The 16,734-nt window shown below is 45.7% G+C and overlaps 1 protein-coding gene across 1 annotated transcript in view; it reads right to left on the bottom strand.

The window, feature by feature from the left end:
* LOC310785581 (teashirt homolog 1-like) overlaps window positions 1–16,442 on the bottom strand; it is a 46,923-nt gene extending 30,481 nt beyond the window's left edge. Inside the window, exon 1 of the mRNA XM_083646705.1 lies at window positions 16,364–16,442. Coding sequence (XP_083502831.1) covers window positions 16,364–16,403 — 40 coding nt within the window. The 5' untranslated portion in view covers window positions 16,404–16,442. The remainder of the gene's footprint in view (window positions 1–16,363) is intronic.
* Window positions 16,443–16,734: the final 292 nt, after the last annotated feature.

Genomic DNA, 16,734 nt, shown 5'->3' on the forward strand with positions numbered 1-16,734 from the left:
GTGTGACTACATGTGCCTAACGACAGTGTGACTACATGTGCTTAACAACAGTGTGACTACATGTGCCTAACGTCAGTGTGACTACATGTGCCTAACGACAGTGTGACTACATGTGCCTAATGTCAGCGTGACTACATGTGCCTAATGTCAGTGTGACTACATGTGCCTAATGTCAGTGTGACTACATGTGCCTAACGACAGTGTGACTACATGTGCCTAATGTCAGTGTGACTACATGTGCCTAACGACAGTGTGACTACATGTGCCTAATGTCAGCGTGACTACATGTGCCTAATGTCAGTGTGACTACATGTGCCTAATGTCAGCGTGACTACATGTGCCTAATGTCAGCGTGACTACATGTGCCTAATGTCAGTGTGACTACATGTGCCTAATGTCAGTGTGACTACATGTGCCTAACGACAGTGTGACTACATGTGCCTAACGTCAGTGTGACTACATGTGCCTAATGTCAGCGTGACTACATGTGCCTAACAACAGTGTGACTACATGTGCCTAACGACAGTGTGACTACATGTGCCTAATGTCAGCGTGACTACATGTGCCTAACGTCAGTGTGACTACATGTGCCTAATGTCAGCGTGACTACATGTGCCTAACGTCAGCGTGACTACATGTGCCTAACAACAGTGTGACTACATGTGCCTAATGTCAGCGTGACTACATGTGCCTAACGTCAGCGTGACTACATGTGCCTAATGTCAGCGTGACTACATGTGCCTAACAACAGTGTGACTACATGTGCCTAATGTCAGCGTGACTACATGTGCCTAACGTCAGCGTGACTACATGTGCCTAATGTCAGCGTGACTACATGTGACTACATGTGCCTAACGTCAGCGTGACTACATGTGCCTAATGATGGTCTCGACCTAGTTTCAAGATGAAGACCAGTCACGCTGCCCCACGCCACACGTAATCTAGAGACACGGCACCTTAGCATCACACGTAATCCTAGCGTGACGACAAGCGCAGTAATCCCAGCGTGACATCGTTAATGTCGTCAGTGCAGTAGTGACGCACTTGCCTAGATGACGGCGTTAATGTCGTCAGTACCGAGGCCATGACGTGGCAGTATTTATAGCCACGCCGGGCGCCCCACGGTCCTTGTTCCCTGTCCTCCAGCGCCGCACTAAGCTGATCGAATTCCTTCTCTGGAAGCCGCGTTTCACCCCACCCACCTCCCCAGTCCACCACCAATGTATTGACTCCCGAAGAACCCCCTACGGGGGGGGGTTCTCCGAGCGGATGCCCTCCCGCCTCGAGAAGAGAGGCATCCTGCCTCAGAGTCACTACGCCAAAGAGTGTCAGCGTGACTACATGTGCCTAACGTCAGCGTGACTACATGTGCCTAACGACAGTGTGACTACATGTGCCTAACGACAGTGTGACTACATGTGCCTAACGACAGTGTGACTACATGTGCCTAACGTCAGCGTGACTACATGTGCCTAATGTCAGTGTGACTACATGTGCCTAACGACAGTGTGACTACATGTGCCTAACGACAGTGTGACTACATGTGCCTAACGTCAGCGTGCCTAACGTCAGCGTGACTACATGTGCCTAACGTCAGCGTGACTACATGTGCCTAACGTCAGCGTGCCTAACGTCAGCGTGACTACATGTGCCTACCGTCAGCGTGACTACATGTGCCTAACGTCAGCGTGCCTAACGTCAGCGTGACTACATGTGCCTAACGTCAGCGTGACTACATGTGCCTAACGTCAGCGTGACTACATGTGCCTAACGTCAGCGTGACTACATGTGCCTAACGTCAGCGTGCCTAACGTCAGCGTGACTACATGTGCCTAACGTCAGCGTGACTACATGTGCCTAACGTCAGCGTGACTACGTGTGCCTAACGTCAGTGTGACTACATGTGCCTAACGTCAGCATGACTACATGTGCCTAACGTCAGTGTGACTACATGTGCCTAACGACAGTGTGACTACATGTGCCTAACGTCAGTGTGACTACATGTGCCTAACGTCAGTGTGACTACATGTGCCTAACGACAGTGTGACTACATGTGCCTAATGTCAGTGTGACTACATGTGCCTAACGACAGTGTGACTACATGTGCCTAACGACAGTGTGACTACATGTGCCTAACGTCAGTGTGACTACATGTGCCTAACGTCAGTGTGACTACATGTGCCTAATGTCAGTGTGACTACATGTGCCTAATGTCAGCGTGACTACATGTGCCTAACGACAGTGTGACTACATGTGCCTAACAACAGTGTGACTACATGTGCCTAACGTCAGTGTGACTACATGTGCCTAACGTCAGTGTGACTACATGTGCCTAACGACAGTGTGACTACATGTGCCTAACGACAGTGTGACTACATGTGCCTAACGACAGTGTGACTACATGTGCCTAACGTCAGTGTGACTACATGTGCCTAACGACAGTGTGACTACATGTGCCTAACGTCAGTGTGACTACATGTGCCTAACGACAGTGTGACTACATGTGCCTAACGACAGTGTGACTACATGTGCCTAACGTCAGTGTGACTACATGTGCCTAACGTCAGTGTGACTACATGTGCCTAACGACAGTGTGACTACATGTGCCTAATGTCAGCGTGACTACATGTGCCTAACGACAGTGTGACTACATGTGCCTAACGTCAGTGGAAGGGGGAAAAAGCTTGTTGAAATATGAGAACAAGGCCAGTGAGCCTTAGAAGAGAAGTGTATAGTGCTCTCCTTTCAGATCATGTTCTTGTAAGCACTTCACTGACTCTTGAGCACCCAGTGAGAAAGCCATTGATGGAGGGGAGAGAGAAAATATGAGAAAGGTAGAGGAGGATTGAGTCGGTAAGATAGAGATTGATGACAGATAGGAAGATGAGAAAAGGCTTACAGAGGGGGCCAGTCATCCCCAAAAATGAGGAGAGAGAGAGAGTAGGCTGAGATAAAGAGAGAGGGAGAGGTGAGGAAGAGAGAATGGAGAGAGAGGGAGAGGTGCGGAAGAGAGAATGGAGAGAGAGAGAGAGGTGAGGAAGAGACAATGGAGAGAGAGAGAGGTGAGGAAGAGAGAATGGAGAGAGAGATGGAGATGTGAGGAAGAGAGAATGGAGAGAGGGGTGGAGAGAGGAAGAGAAGAATGGAGAGAGGGAGACGTGAGGATGAGGAAGAGAGAATGGAGAGAGGGAGAGGAGAGGAAGAGAAAAATGGAGAGAGGGAAACATGAGAAAGAGAGAATGGAGAGAGAGGTGAGGAAGAGAGATGGTGGCAGCACTACACCAGGCTGCTGCATGACCTGCCCCAATGTCCGCTCTCAAGGACAAAGTGTCATCTGTTAACTGTATCCAGTCCCAGATGGCTTATCTCCACTAAACTGTTGTCCAAAAAATGATATTCATTGCTTTTCAACCCACCTTATCAGTTCAATAAACACTCTTTTGGGGAGAGACATGTCCACCTCCTCCACTCGCGCAGAGTCACTTTAATCAATCGCCATTAGAGCTGCAATGATTAATCGATCGACAGAGAATTAATCGACAACTATTTTGATAATCGATTAATCGTTTTGAGTACAATTTTAAGAGAAAAGGTCTAAATTCTCTGATTCCAGCTTCTTAAATGTAAATATTTTCTGGTTTCTTTACTCCTAACTAACTACAACCAACAACTAATCGATTAATCGAGAAAGAAATCGACAGATTAATCGATTATGAAAATAAGCGTTAGTTGCAGCCCTAATCACCCACGGCACAATATTCACCCCAAACACTTAATTTTAGGGTTTACTTTTTGCGTTACTTTTACAAATTATTTATCTTCACCAGATAGTTTCTACAGTTATTCTTAAGATGCCCTGAAAATGTATAGCATAGTATAGATTATAGTTAGCCTTTTGTTCTTAACATTGTTAGCATTCTCCTTTGTACCCAATTGGCAACATTAGCATTAGCGGGTTAGCACCCGTGCTGCTGGAGTTATGGTCTTCCAGCAGGGGGTGCCGGTCCGCAAGAACAGCGTTTCACACTGTAGATCTCATGAGGACCACAAATCACACGCTTTTAGCCAGGGAGCCCCATCTGAGAATGTGTCATTTTGAGCTATGACTAAGTACAGAATGGATTAGGCTACTTTCTCAAAGTCATATGACAATTTATGAGTGACTTCTATAACCTGACTACCCGCTAATTTACAACACGCTAATTAATTGTCCTAAATGACAAATTAAGTTGTGGTGGCATTAAAGTATTCTGTATTTTCCGGGGACACTCTGAGACACTTTCAAGGACCCAACTTTGACAATCAGGAAGGAACTAGTACAAAAGTATACCTGTGTGCAGGGACGGAATTATGGGGGGTGGGGGGTGCACCTAAAAAAAAAAAAAAGTTTTTAGATACCCCTACCTGAGGTCCCCCCCCCCATAATTTTGTCCCCATTCATTCTATAATTTAAGTCAAGTCAAGTTTATTTGTATAGCACATTTCATACACAGAGGCAATTCAAAGTGCTTCACATAAAATGTATAATATTTATTATTTATTTATAATATTTATAGAATAACCCGAGTGCGTGTGTGTGTGTGTGTGTGTGAGAGAATGTGTGTCTGTGTGTGCGTCAGTAGTGTTAGCGCGCAGGCACATAATAATCAACGTCTAATAACAACACGGTGGGAGTCGCCGCCCCGCGGTAAATCAATGGGCAAAATAATTGCTAATACACTGCTTATCGATTAGCGTGCGCGGCGCCACGCACTCGTTTTGTGGGGTGCCGACCGCGGCTAAGCGCTAACGCAGTGACAAGGGTAAAGTGTTATTTCTCTCAAAGGCACACGCACACACACACACACACAGACAGACAGCTGGCCGTGGAAAAAATGACTCCGGCGGCTCCGGCAGTAATTCTTAATTGACACCTGTCAGGGCGATGGCAGCCGTCACAGCTGCTGCAAGCAGGACGTCTACCCAAGTCCTGTTCATCTGTCACTTTTAATACCTATTCTTCACAGGCCTCTCTCTCTCTCTCTCTCTCTCTCCATCTCTGTCATCCACACCCTCTCCTAGCTGCCTTGGTTCAAGCCCAAATGTTCAAAGGTTGGGGGGAGTACAGAAACAAAACAAAGACACCTTGAAGGCTTCGGGAGTGTAACGACACACACACCCGCCTCACTACGCTTTGCTTTTATCGACCTGGGAGAATCACTCTTAGCTCAACTGACTGAGCTCTGCAGCACCCGAGGCCTGGCTGGCAATAAGCAGGACGGGGGCACGGGTAAAGAGAGAAAAGAGACCGCAGAGAGTCATTTTTTTTAAATACGCAGCATCTTCCCACGGCTGCCGTGTGTTTTCTAACTTGGTAGGATCGCCGCGATCGCCACCGCTCACGGCAACTCCTAATATATCAAGTATAGAACGGAAAAGAAAGCAATTTGTGAGATCGCTCGAGCAGAATGCACGAAGCGATATGTGGATCAGAGAGGAGGAATCCCTCTTGCTTTGCACAGATTGGATGAGGGCAGAGTCAGACAGAACCGGGCCTGCTCACTCGCTCGCTCGCTCCAACAACGCCATCGGTCTGCCATGCTTCAGTCAACACAACAGGGCCCGGTCTAACGATGGGCCGATCTCACGCTGGGCTTGTGAGAGAGCAGCAGGCACAGAATATATACACACGTGCACACGCACAAACTATGATGTCATATTATTACGCTCAGATTAGCGTTGGAAAACACATCGTGGCATTGCTTTGGATTGGAGGCACATGGCACACAAACGCGCTCCCAAAGCCACATCAAACCATACAGTACACACTCAAATACAACATACTTGTTAACACACGTTGCAAAGACAGACAAGCAGCAGCATACACTCTCTCTCTCTCACACACACACACAGACACACACACACACACACACACACACACAGACAGACACACACACACACAGGAAGGGAGGCAGGCGAGACGAGGCTCCCCTGAGGAGACGCTGACCTCTGAGTGTACTCCAGACCTCCAGTCTCCCCATCTCTACGTCGTGACTCGCCATTTCTTTCTTTCGTCCATATTCTATTTGTCTTCCTCTGCCTTTGTCCATGGCAACGGATAGAATTAGCGGGGAAATGAAATGTCAGTCCACACACACACACACAAATACAGACACACACGTCATTTCGGATGTCTGATTACCCACAATGCTTCACCACAGCCACCTAGGACAGGCAGTATATTCCAAAAGCTTCAATCAGGTCAAGTTGTGTGATGAGATATAATGATCACATCGCTCCAATGTCTCTGCAACATAGTTCATCTTCACACTTCAGACACTCAGAGGATTATGTGGCAAAAGAAATGAATTTGCAAAGAGGAATCCTCAAATCCGGAGTGAATCCTGATTGGCCGGCATGAAGGAACATATGTGTGTACACACACTTTGTGAAAGGCGTGTGTGTGTGTGTGTGTGTGTGTGTGTGTGTGTGTGTGTGTGTGTGTGTGTGTGTGTGGTGGCTTCCAGGATCAGGTCGTTTACATTGTAGTATCTACTGTGCAGTATGAAGCCGTTTGATCAGGAAGATTTTCTGCATCTTCTTTCAAAATGGCCACTCGCTTCCTTTGACTCTACTGGTCATTTACCATTCAGTGAGAAGGAAGATGCGACCAATACAGTAGTATAGTATAGTATAGTATAGTATAGTAAGTCTAAGCAGTTGCAGAACTGGCAACCGATACCCTAAATCCCCCTAAGTCAAATCCCCCTAAGTCAAGGTTGTGGATTCACTGAACATGATGCTTTCTGTTTCCCCAATGAACATTGTGGCTTTGCTTTGCAGCTCTATTTTCATTTGATTTGGTCTACCAACATGTCTTTGTGGATGGACCACACACACACACACACGCACACGCACACGCACACGCACACACACACACACACGCACGCACGCACGCACACGCACACACACACACACACACACACACACACACACACACTATACTCTATCTACATACATGCAGGCTGTATTTAAAGTGAGGATGCTATTTATTTATTATTTATATTTTATTCCTGTGAAAATGACCTTGTGTTTTCTCTTCTTCAATGTTGTGCTTGAGTGGAAATTCAGGTTTTCCTGCTTCCTCAGAACCTCATTAAGCCCTGGGATAGTTTTACCTCGGCGGAGCAGCGGTGAATGCTGTTACATCGTCACCCTCCTGGCTGTTACATCGTCACCCTCCTGTTACATCGTCACTCTCCTGGCTGTTACATTGTCACCCTCCTGTTACATCGTCACCCTCCTGGCTGTTACATCGTCACCCTCCTGTTACATCGTCACCCTCCTGGCTGTTACATTGTCACCCTCCTGTTACATCGTCACCCTCCTGGCTGTTACATCGTCACCCTCCTGGCTGTTACATCGTCACCCTCCTGTTACATCGTCACCCTCCTGGCTGTTACATCGTCACCCTCCTGTTACATCGTCACTCTCCTGGCTGTTACATCGTCACTCTCCTGGCTGTTACATTGTCACCCTCCTGGCTGTTACATTGTCACCCTCCTGGCTGTTACATTGTCACCCTCCTGTTACATCGTCACTCTCCTGGCTGTTACATTGTCACCCTCCTGGCTGTTACATTGTCACCCTCCTGGCTGTTACATTGTCACCCTCCTGGCTGTTACATCGTCACCCTCCTGGCTGTTACATCATCACCCTCCTGGCTGTTACATCATCACCCTCCTGGCTGTTACATCGTCACCCTCCTGGCTGTTACATCGTCACTCTCCTGGCTGTTACATCGTCACTCTCCTGGCTGTTACATTGTCACCCTCCTGGCTGTTACATTGTCACCCTCCTGGCTGTTACATTGTCACCCTCCTGGCTGTTACATCATCACCCTCCTGGCTGTTACATCATCACCCTCCTGGCTGTTACATCATCACCCTCCTGGCTGTTACATCGTCACCCTCCTGGCCAGCCTCATTCCCACATATTTTCAATGCCACCCTCTCTTTTCCATACGAGCAGTCATCGATCTTCATTTGTCACTTAACCTCCACGCAGATGAGGACGGAGAATCTAGTGTGTGTGTGTGTGTGTGTGTGTGTGTGTGTGTGTGTGTGTGTGTGTGTGTGTGTGTGTGTGTGTGTGTGTGTGTGTGTGTGTGTGTGTGTGTGTGTGTGTGTGTGTGTGAGTAGGAGTGTGTGTCTTTTATTTCCTGAGGGCCTACTGGCTCTGACCCCAGATGCAAATGAAACTGCTGGTGTAGTGGAGTGTGGGATACTAGCAGCACATATATCCATCGACTCCCAGAGCCAATGTCACCTGTTAATAGTACTTTACATACACAACCTTATGCTGGGATCGCATCCAAGAAAACATACAACACACTGTAGAAACCTACACATGTTCATATATACACACTCGAGCTTGCACAAACATTTTGCTCAGTGATATACACAGTGTACACAATCACAAATCTGTACTCACTCCACAGATTCACTACAGCCTGAACTCCTGACCAATGTCAAATACGTTGTCATCGTGATAAAAAAAGCATAGAACGCAAGGTTCTGATAGTCATATTGCAACACTTTCCTCTTAGTGGATACAGAAGGTGCAGCGAGTTACATTTCTACAGAGAAAATACAATCTAAAGTAACAACAACAAATGGTTTTCGATGCTGGGAACTACTGTATTATTTGTCACGGTCTGGCAAACAAACCAAAACGCTGTCAGACGGAAATACATCAGAAAAATGCCCAGTAAGACTTGCACATTCATTAGAAACCAAACCACACTACGTTAACGTTACATATTTTTGGAACACCTATTAGAAAACTATAATCAATACCCGACCCTGCATGCTCATGTGCCAACCACAACTTTACATCCACAAATGAGACTCCAGCAGCCATTTACAAGGCTGTTTGTGTCCAACGCAATATCCACTTTGCGCTCGTCACACGCAGGTGATTTCCATTTGTCACATTTCACGTTACTAGCGCCGAGTTTCTCCTGGAACACCTGGGGGTGGGGGCGGGGCTATGGGAAGTGGGAGTGGAGATATGGGAAGTGGGGGGACATGGGAAGTGGGGGTGGGGGGACATGGGAAGTGGGAGTGGGGGGACATGGGAAGTGGCGAACGCAGAGTTGATTATATCAAGGCAGCTTGCAGACCTGACACCTTGCTGAATTTGTCAGCATTAATCGGTGGGGCCCGTCACTGATCCGTCAGCTTCCTGGATAATTAGGGACTACGGCTAACGATGCCGTCGGGAAGAAGGGAAGCTCAACCCCCCCCCCCCCCCCCCCTCACCCCACCCCCACGCCCACCCCAAGTCATAATTAAGAGACTCCCCGTTTGTATAGAGGTGGTGATGGTGCTTTAGGTGTACAGGGGTATCTGTTCTGGAGAAAAGACTGTAAAGTAGCTGCTGATGACAATAGAGAAGCAGTCTGTGCAGCCTGTTCAGTCTGTGCAGCCTGTTCAGTCTGTGCAGCCTGTTCAGTCTGTGCAGCCTGTTCAGTCTGTGCAGCCTGTTCAGTCTGTTCAGTCTGTGCAGCCTGTTTAGTCTGTTCAGCCTGTGCAGCCTGTTCAGTCTGTTCAGCCTGTTCAGTCTGTTCAGCCTGTTCAGTCTGTGCAGCCTGTTCAGTCTGTGCAGCCTGTTCAGTCTGTTCAGCCTGTTCAGTCTGTGCAGCCTGTTCAGTCTGTGCAGCCTGTTCAGTCTGTGCAGCCTGTTCAGTCTGTTCAGCCTGTTCAGTCTGTGCAGCCTGTTCAGTCTGTGCAGCCTGTTCAGTCTGTGCAGCCTGTTCAGTCTGTGCAGCCTGTTCACTGCGTACCACACTGTGCCTACAATTTGGACTAATGTTTTAGAGTGCTTTTAACAACGCGCTGCGCCCATAAGATAGTTAATACAAAGTCTGATCACCAAAATGTAGTATTGAAGTACTTTTTCATGGAGCTGTTGAATGACACACATACTGTATAGTATATATATAAAAAAAAAACAGCTTCCTCCTAAGTCCCCGACCTAAATACATTTCAATACATATACACGTACATACGTATGTGTTCTGGCAAAAAAGAAAAGTGTTACTTCAATCATTCATCATCAATCATTCATTTCTCATCAAAAACCGTGCGTGTGTCCACTAAGCGTATTCCTGTCAGTACGCTGGGGTGCGGTGATCCCAGCGAGGAAGGAGATTGAAAATAACGTGAAGTCAGCAGTGGGTTCAGAAAGGCGCTGGTGCGGGCTCTCGTTTTCAGGCAACTATTCATATGGAGAAACTATCACAACAGAGACAGAAAGGCTCAATTGTGGGAGCAGATTGGCCAGACACTTAATATTTCTGGTGAGTGTTGTGCTTTTTATCACAGTACGTGTTATCTGTTAGCTATCAAGCTAGCTACCGCTGCTAACGTTATTTTCAGTCTGCGTCCTGGCGGTGAGAACGTCAGTCCCATCATCCTCGTCGCCAATGTTATGTCTGAAGAACTGGCTGTTTTAACGTTTTATTAAGAACGGCTGTGAGTCGTACAGGCTAGACTCTCATGCTGCTACGTCTCTAGCAGGCTCAACCATGGGCTCAACTCTGATGACAACAGTCAAACGTTCAGGCGAACACCCCCGCTTACGGCACTGTCGTAACACTCTTAAAGGGCCAGTCCCACTGACCTGGCGCATACACAACAATCTCCTGGCTGTGCTACAGATGATAACTTTAATCGGGTAAAAAAACTAAAAAACACCTGTTAACCGGTTACACGCTGCCAGAAGGTCCAGTGTACACGTTTAGAAAATGTTGTAACCGTTGAGTGTATATTTAAGCAATATAGCATGAGAGCCAGTGTGTTGTGCCAAATATATCCCCCTGATCAGCTGTTATCCCACGAGGCCGCAGGCCGAGTGGGATAACTGCTGAGCAAGGGGATATATGCCACAACACATGCAGCTTGAGTGCTATATTGCTTTTATAAAACGGTTTCCAAGTATGATAATATAATAATAATAATAATACTATAAGTCCGACTCCGACTGGCATGTCATTCTGATAGAGTCAGTTGAAACACTACTGTAAGGCGGGACCGCAAGAACGTGCGGGTGATTTGATTGGATCGTTCTGGAGACTGAAGTTGACATTGGCCAATCCTGGCGCTTGCTGAGAACCTGAGAGCTTTCTGGAAACCCCGACAGGCAGCTCGAGCGCAGCGTTGCATTCTCAGCACTTGCTGAGAAGCTGAGTGCTTTCTGCAAAGCCCGACACCAACTAACGTTACGGGGTTAAATGCGGGGTTAACAGCCTTTCTTTTGCAAAGAAGACATTAGCCCGCATCTATTCTTGTACAAAACATAATTTTCTGCGAAGTATTAGTAAAGTTATAAGCGAAGATCGATTCACAAGGATCTGACAGCTGTCTCCGCCATTTGTTTTTTTTTAAACCAAAGGCTTTTAGTAAGAGAGTTGCCATGGCAACCAATAACCGAGTCCAATAACCCATGGCCATGGGTTATTGGACTCGGTTATTGGATTTATACAATGGCTGTGAACCAATCAGATTGCTTGATTTGAGAGAGCCGTTTTATAAATATATATATATACATATATATATACATACACTACAATATACTGTATATTTTAGGCTTGCTTGCCGTGGTAATCGGTGTTAGCAGTGTTACACGGTTGTCGGGCATACTCCGAATACATTACTTGCCCACCACCGACACCGTTGTTGTTGTTGTTTTTCCCCCCAGGCGCAGGGAAACACAAGGCAAATTCAATGAATGCAGTCTCAGTCAAGTAAAGCGCGGTGTAGCTTCGTGAGACAGCCTCTAGTTTTCTGGCTGGGCGGGGTCCTTCGGGCTAATCACTGTGCTTAACACGCTAAACTCTACTTCACAACTCCGGCACGCGCCCGTGCGACAAAACAAACGCACCTTCAAAACACCCAGCACCAGCAGCAGCCACAGACAGCGAGCCGCGGAGCTGAGAGAGCTTGTGTTGTGGAAACGTAGGTTGAATGTACACATTCTTTCTTCATTTCAACCAAAATGTGAGTATATATATATATACAGTATATATATATATATATATATATATATATATATATATATATATATATATATATATATATATATTGCTGGCCTCCATGGGCCCCCTGAGAAAGACCCCCCCCTCAAATCTTAACACTGTCTGTAAATCAACATTTGTTAAGAGGGGGTGGGAGTTGAGCTGGTTTTCTATGTCTCTATCTGGTTCAACATTATGAGCATAAAGACGGCAGTAAACATCGTTTGATGGCGCCGGTCCATCCCACAGTGCAGAGGACAGCAGACTTTGCTCCGCCTCTTCCTCTCTGTCTGAACCAGCCACAGTCAGCCATAATGGCTGTTAGAAAAAGTCATAGTGATAAAACCAGGAGGCCACCATCTTTTTAACTCTTCTCCAATCAATATAAAATGATGGCACATTGTAATCACAATGACATTATTTAGTTAGTTTGAATGATTACCTGACATATTCATTACTTTAAGTGACCCAAGTTTGATGTAAGAAATGCGTCTAGCAAATTATCTTATAGCGGAGCCAACTCAAAATATTGCCAATCAATAGTAACAGATAGAATAGAGGCCAGTTTACCAAATGCACAAGTAGAGATAGAGCAATATTTCCCCCCCGCAGAAATAAAAACATCACAAACTCTGACCTTTAAATATTACTCATTTTTTACTCTCTCTCCTAATTGATAACACACTTCCACTAATAAAATGAATTACCGGTTATGTAGCCATAAAATGTACAGTATGTTGACCTATACACACACTCTATCTTATGCTAGGGACACAACCAGTAATCTAAAACCTTGTGAGAACAGTGATAGAATTATGTTAAAATGTCAAAGGTCACATAACCACTTAACTACAGCAATTAGCCTAATTAACTAATTAATTAGCTATGTGCCAACACTCACAACACTTTATTAACACTTACAATCGTGTCAAAGGCATCACTGGGACAATAATCTTTTTCTTTTCTTTTTTTTACTGCTGCCTGCGGTCATAGTTTTAACCGATATTGTTGAACACGAGTTTTAACATTAGTTCAATGTGAAACCCATGATACATAATATCAAAGACCTCCTGTGTCTCAATGCTGTTTGTTTTTAGCTGTTATTACATTTTTGTCCGCATCTTAATTATTGTTATTAGATATTACTGAGTTAATAACGTGAGATCCTGTGAGAAATACCTCCACAATGCTGCTGCACTTAAATGAAGGGAGAGCAAAAAAAAAAAAAAAAAGATGAAAATGATGACAAATGACTGCAGCAAAAGTCACTGCTGCTCAAATTGCACTGCACTGAACTCAACTGCCAAAACTAACAGATGCAGTAATGCGGTTCCAAACGAAAGAACACTGATGTATTGTCACCGGTCATAAACTAGATAGGCTACAGAGCCATTACAGGGACTGGAGTCATCACTGTGACTGATGAAACAGAGCCCATTTGAAACAGCATACAAAGGGACCATTTCAAACCTTTTTCTCTGAGGAGAGAGAGAGAGAGAGAGTCGAGCGCGCGCAACATTTTGTTTTAGTGCAACTCCAAAGTGACAAATCTAGGTTGTGGAAATATCAAGTAATGCATTGTAAAAATAGCCTGCATTCACACAGCAGCAGCCGTGTGCAATAATTCACATAGAAAGCAGACACAATCTAACACACACGCACACACACACGCACACGCACACACACACACACACACACACACACACACACACACAGAGTTGTTGAAGTTTTTTTTGATTGACCATATGTCAAGCAGTGGGAAATAATGCAGAGACAAAGCCTGCCAAGTTGGGATTGAGCATTACAGCCGGTGATGTATGCGTCTGTCACAAAAACAGACAATTAAATCAATATTGAAAAGCCGAGGCGGAATGGGGCCACTTTAAAGCTCGCTCCAACGACCATGAAGAGAGGCTGGATCAGAAAAAAGCAAAAGACTTTTTTTTTTTTTAACTCTCTTTGGGATTTCATCACCAAGATGTGGTGGTTGGTAGCCTAGCCCTGCACTGTTCCTTTTCACGACTCCGGCTTGTTCTTCAAACACATCTCCTTCTCCATCCATCACCAAAGCCTCGCCTCAATTAGAAATTACAACCCCGACCGAGTTCAAAGTCTTTTCCCGTCAGAACCTTGATTAAGTCTGCTTAACCTCACATTTCCACCGCCTGCTTAACATTCGACAGCTGTTTTATTCGGCTTTGGTCATTACCGCACGAACTTCAAAGGCGATCTGCCATCGTTTGGAAATGCCTGTCAATCACTCAACATCTCTCCCAGGGACAGCAAGAGAGTTCAGGCCAAACCATATGAATCTCCACCGCAGAACAGTTCAAGTCTGCTCATGAATCTCCCCCCGCAGCAGAACAGTTCAAGTCTGCCCAACTTGTGGAGAGAACATGGAGGCCCGCGCTGGTGCCTAAAAAGGAAAATGCTCAGATACTGTAGGAGTTCTCTGATCGTATAGGACGAATCAGCCTGACGTCACTTGCCACCCAAAAATGCGTAACCCCGCGCGGCAATTAACTAGTATGAGTTGTGCCAGACAAACGTTAATATCTCAAAAAGTAGACATCACATCGCTTTTATTTTGACATTCCGGGTGAGAGCAGAATTAGCTCAAGAGTTTGATGTATAATATATGCATGTTGTGTTAAAAGTTGTGTGAACTGTCGCAGTTTTTAAATTGTAAACACGGTCAGCCGGCTAGAGTCAGACGCTCAAACTCAGGCTCCATAGGGTTCCATTGCCGTTGCCACCCAGTGACGCGGTTTGTTTACCAAAATGCTGCTCGTCTGATCCCTCGTATATGCATTTAATTATTATTTATGGTGACAAAGAAAACAAAATCTGTATGTTAGGTAGTGCAGAGTTGCCTCGTTAACGTCTAACACTGTAGGAGCGGGTGGGAGGTAACAGACTAGGCTATCTATGATCAGAATTGCAATGGTCCGCCTTCTTCCTTCCAGCGAGTGAAACTGTGAGAAAATTAAACTATTTTTGAGACCTAGAGACCCCTGGGATCCACTCAAGCTTCCCTGGGGATCAGTGGACCCCACACATACAATTTGTAACATACAGTAAATAGCGAAAGAAAATGATTATAATATTCATATGGTTTTATAGAACATCTGTGCTGTTATTAGTGAACTTAAATAAATGTATTGGATTTTTTTCTGGTAGCACAATAATATTTGATCTAGAGTGAGTGTGTCGTACCCAAGAGAGACCTTATAGTGACCATGATCGTACTTACTGGTAATTGTATTTTTATCTGCTCATATCACTATAATATTCTTCCTAAAGGGGATAGTGTTTAATGCTTTGCTGTGGGGTTTGTATAGGCTATTTGCAACAGTTGTTTTGGGTGAGACATGTGCAGAGAGGTCAGGTCAGAAGCATGAAGTGACCAGAGGAAGTCCACCCTGTCGTGTTTTAGGTCTGTTGCTGTTTGAGTCCATCTCTCTGATGTCGATACGCCCCAATAACCCCCCCCCCCCCCCCCTCCCCCGTCCATCCCATTAATCGCAAAGTATTTATCCCTGCTTGAGAACTTTTCTTTCAATTTGTCTTTTCTTTGCTCCTCGACGGGGGCAAAAAGTTATCCTTTTGAGTGAGTCCAGCTGCCGAGCGCATGCGTGTCTCTATGGTGAATGATTTAGTGATGTTTATCAGGAATGAATAGATCAAAGGCAGTCGCATGACAGGCGATCAATCAAGCATCAAATCAAGGATGGCAATCCCAGAGCGGAACACACGCCGAAAATACGCCACTTTCCCCCCCCTCCTCTTTAGCCTATTGACACTACACTACAAACACGTTCGCCTGTAAAAACGAGATAAGATGCTCTTGTTTGGAAAACGTGGATGCTGGCAATCTATTCGAGAATCAACTATAAAGCGTTAACGCTGAAGTGCATGAGCGCATTCATTTCCAAGAGGCAAAATTGGCATTAGGCTATGCATGGCTGCGTAAATGGAAATGTTTCCTATAGCTATAGGCTACTGTACCAGATTCCTAGAAATTGCCTACACCTAATTAGCGGCTATAATGTAGTAGTAAGCCTACTCCACGCATTAGTCTACATATGCACACAGAATGTAGTTGTATAATATAAACGGCTATCTTGTGTTTTGCCTTGTCCGTTTGTTATTGTATTTATGTTAGCCTATATCAGGCCTACCTTGTGTGAAGTTTGTGCACCACCACCCTACATTCCTGTGTAGCCTAGTTGCTGTGCCTGGGGAAAGTAAGCGTGTGTGTGTGTGGGGTGTGTGGGATCGAGGCTCCGAGCCAGGCGGGCTTACCTTCTGACCGCCGCGGTGCTTGCTGCTTTCTCCTCGGCATGCTGCTGCGAGACTTCCCGCTGGACTTTTCATGCAGAACTCAAAAGCCCCGGACGAGCTGCAGACGAAACCGAGTCAACGGAGAGAAATCAAAGCCGGTAGCGTCTCCGTAGCTCTTCAGTGGGATACAATGACAGTGGAAATGTAGATCCCCGTAGGGTAGGAAGTCTTTTTTTCTTCTGTCGATGCAAGTGGAGGCTTATTATCTCTAGGCGTCTCTTATCATTTTCGCAATCGTATGTCCGGTGATAAAAGCGATGATTTAGACCGAAAAAATAGAATTAAAACAAAAGACGTTCGTTTATTAACTTCTGCCGATTATGGAAACTCAT

This window comes from Poromitra crassiceps, assembly GCF_964638095.1.
Source record: "Poromitra crassiceps genome assembly, chromosome: 11".
NCBI classification, from domain to species: Eukaryota; Metazoa; Chordata; class Actinopteri; order Beryciformes; family Melamphaidae; genus Poromitra; species Poromitra crassiceps.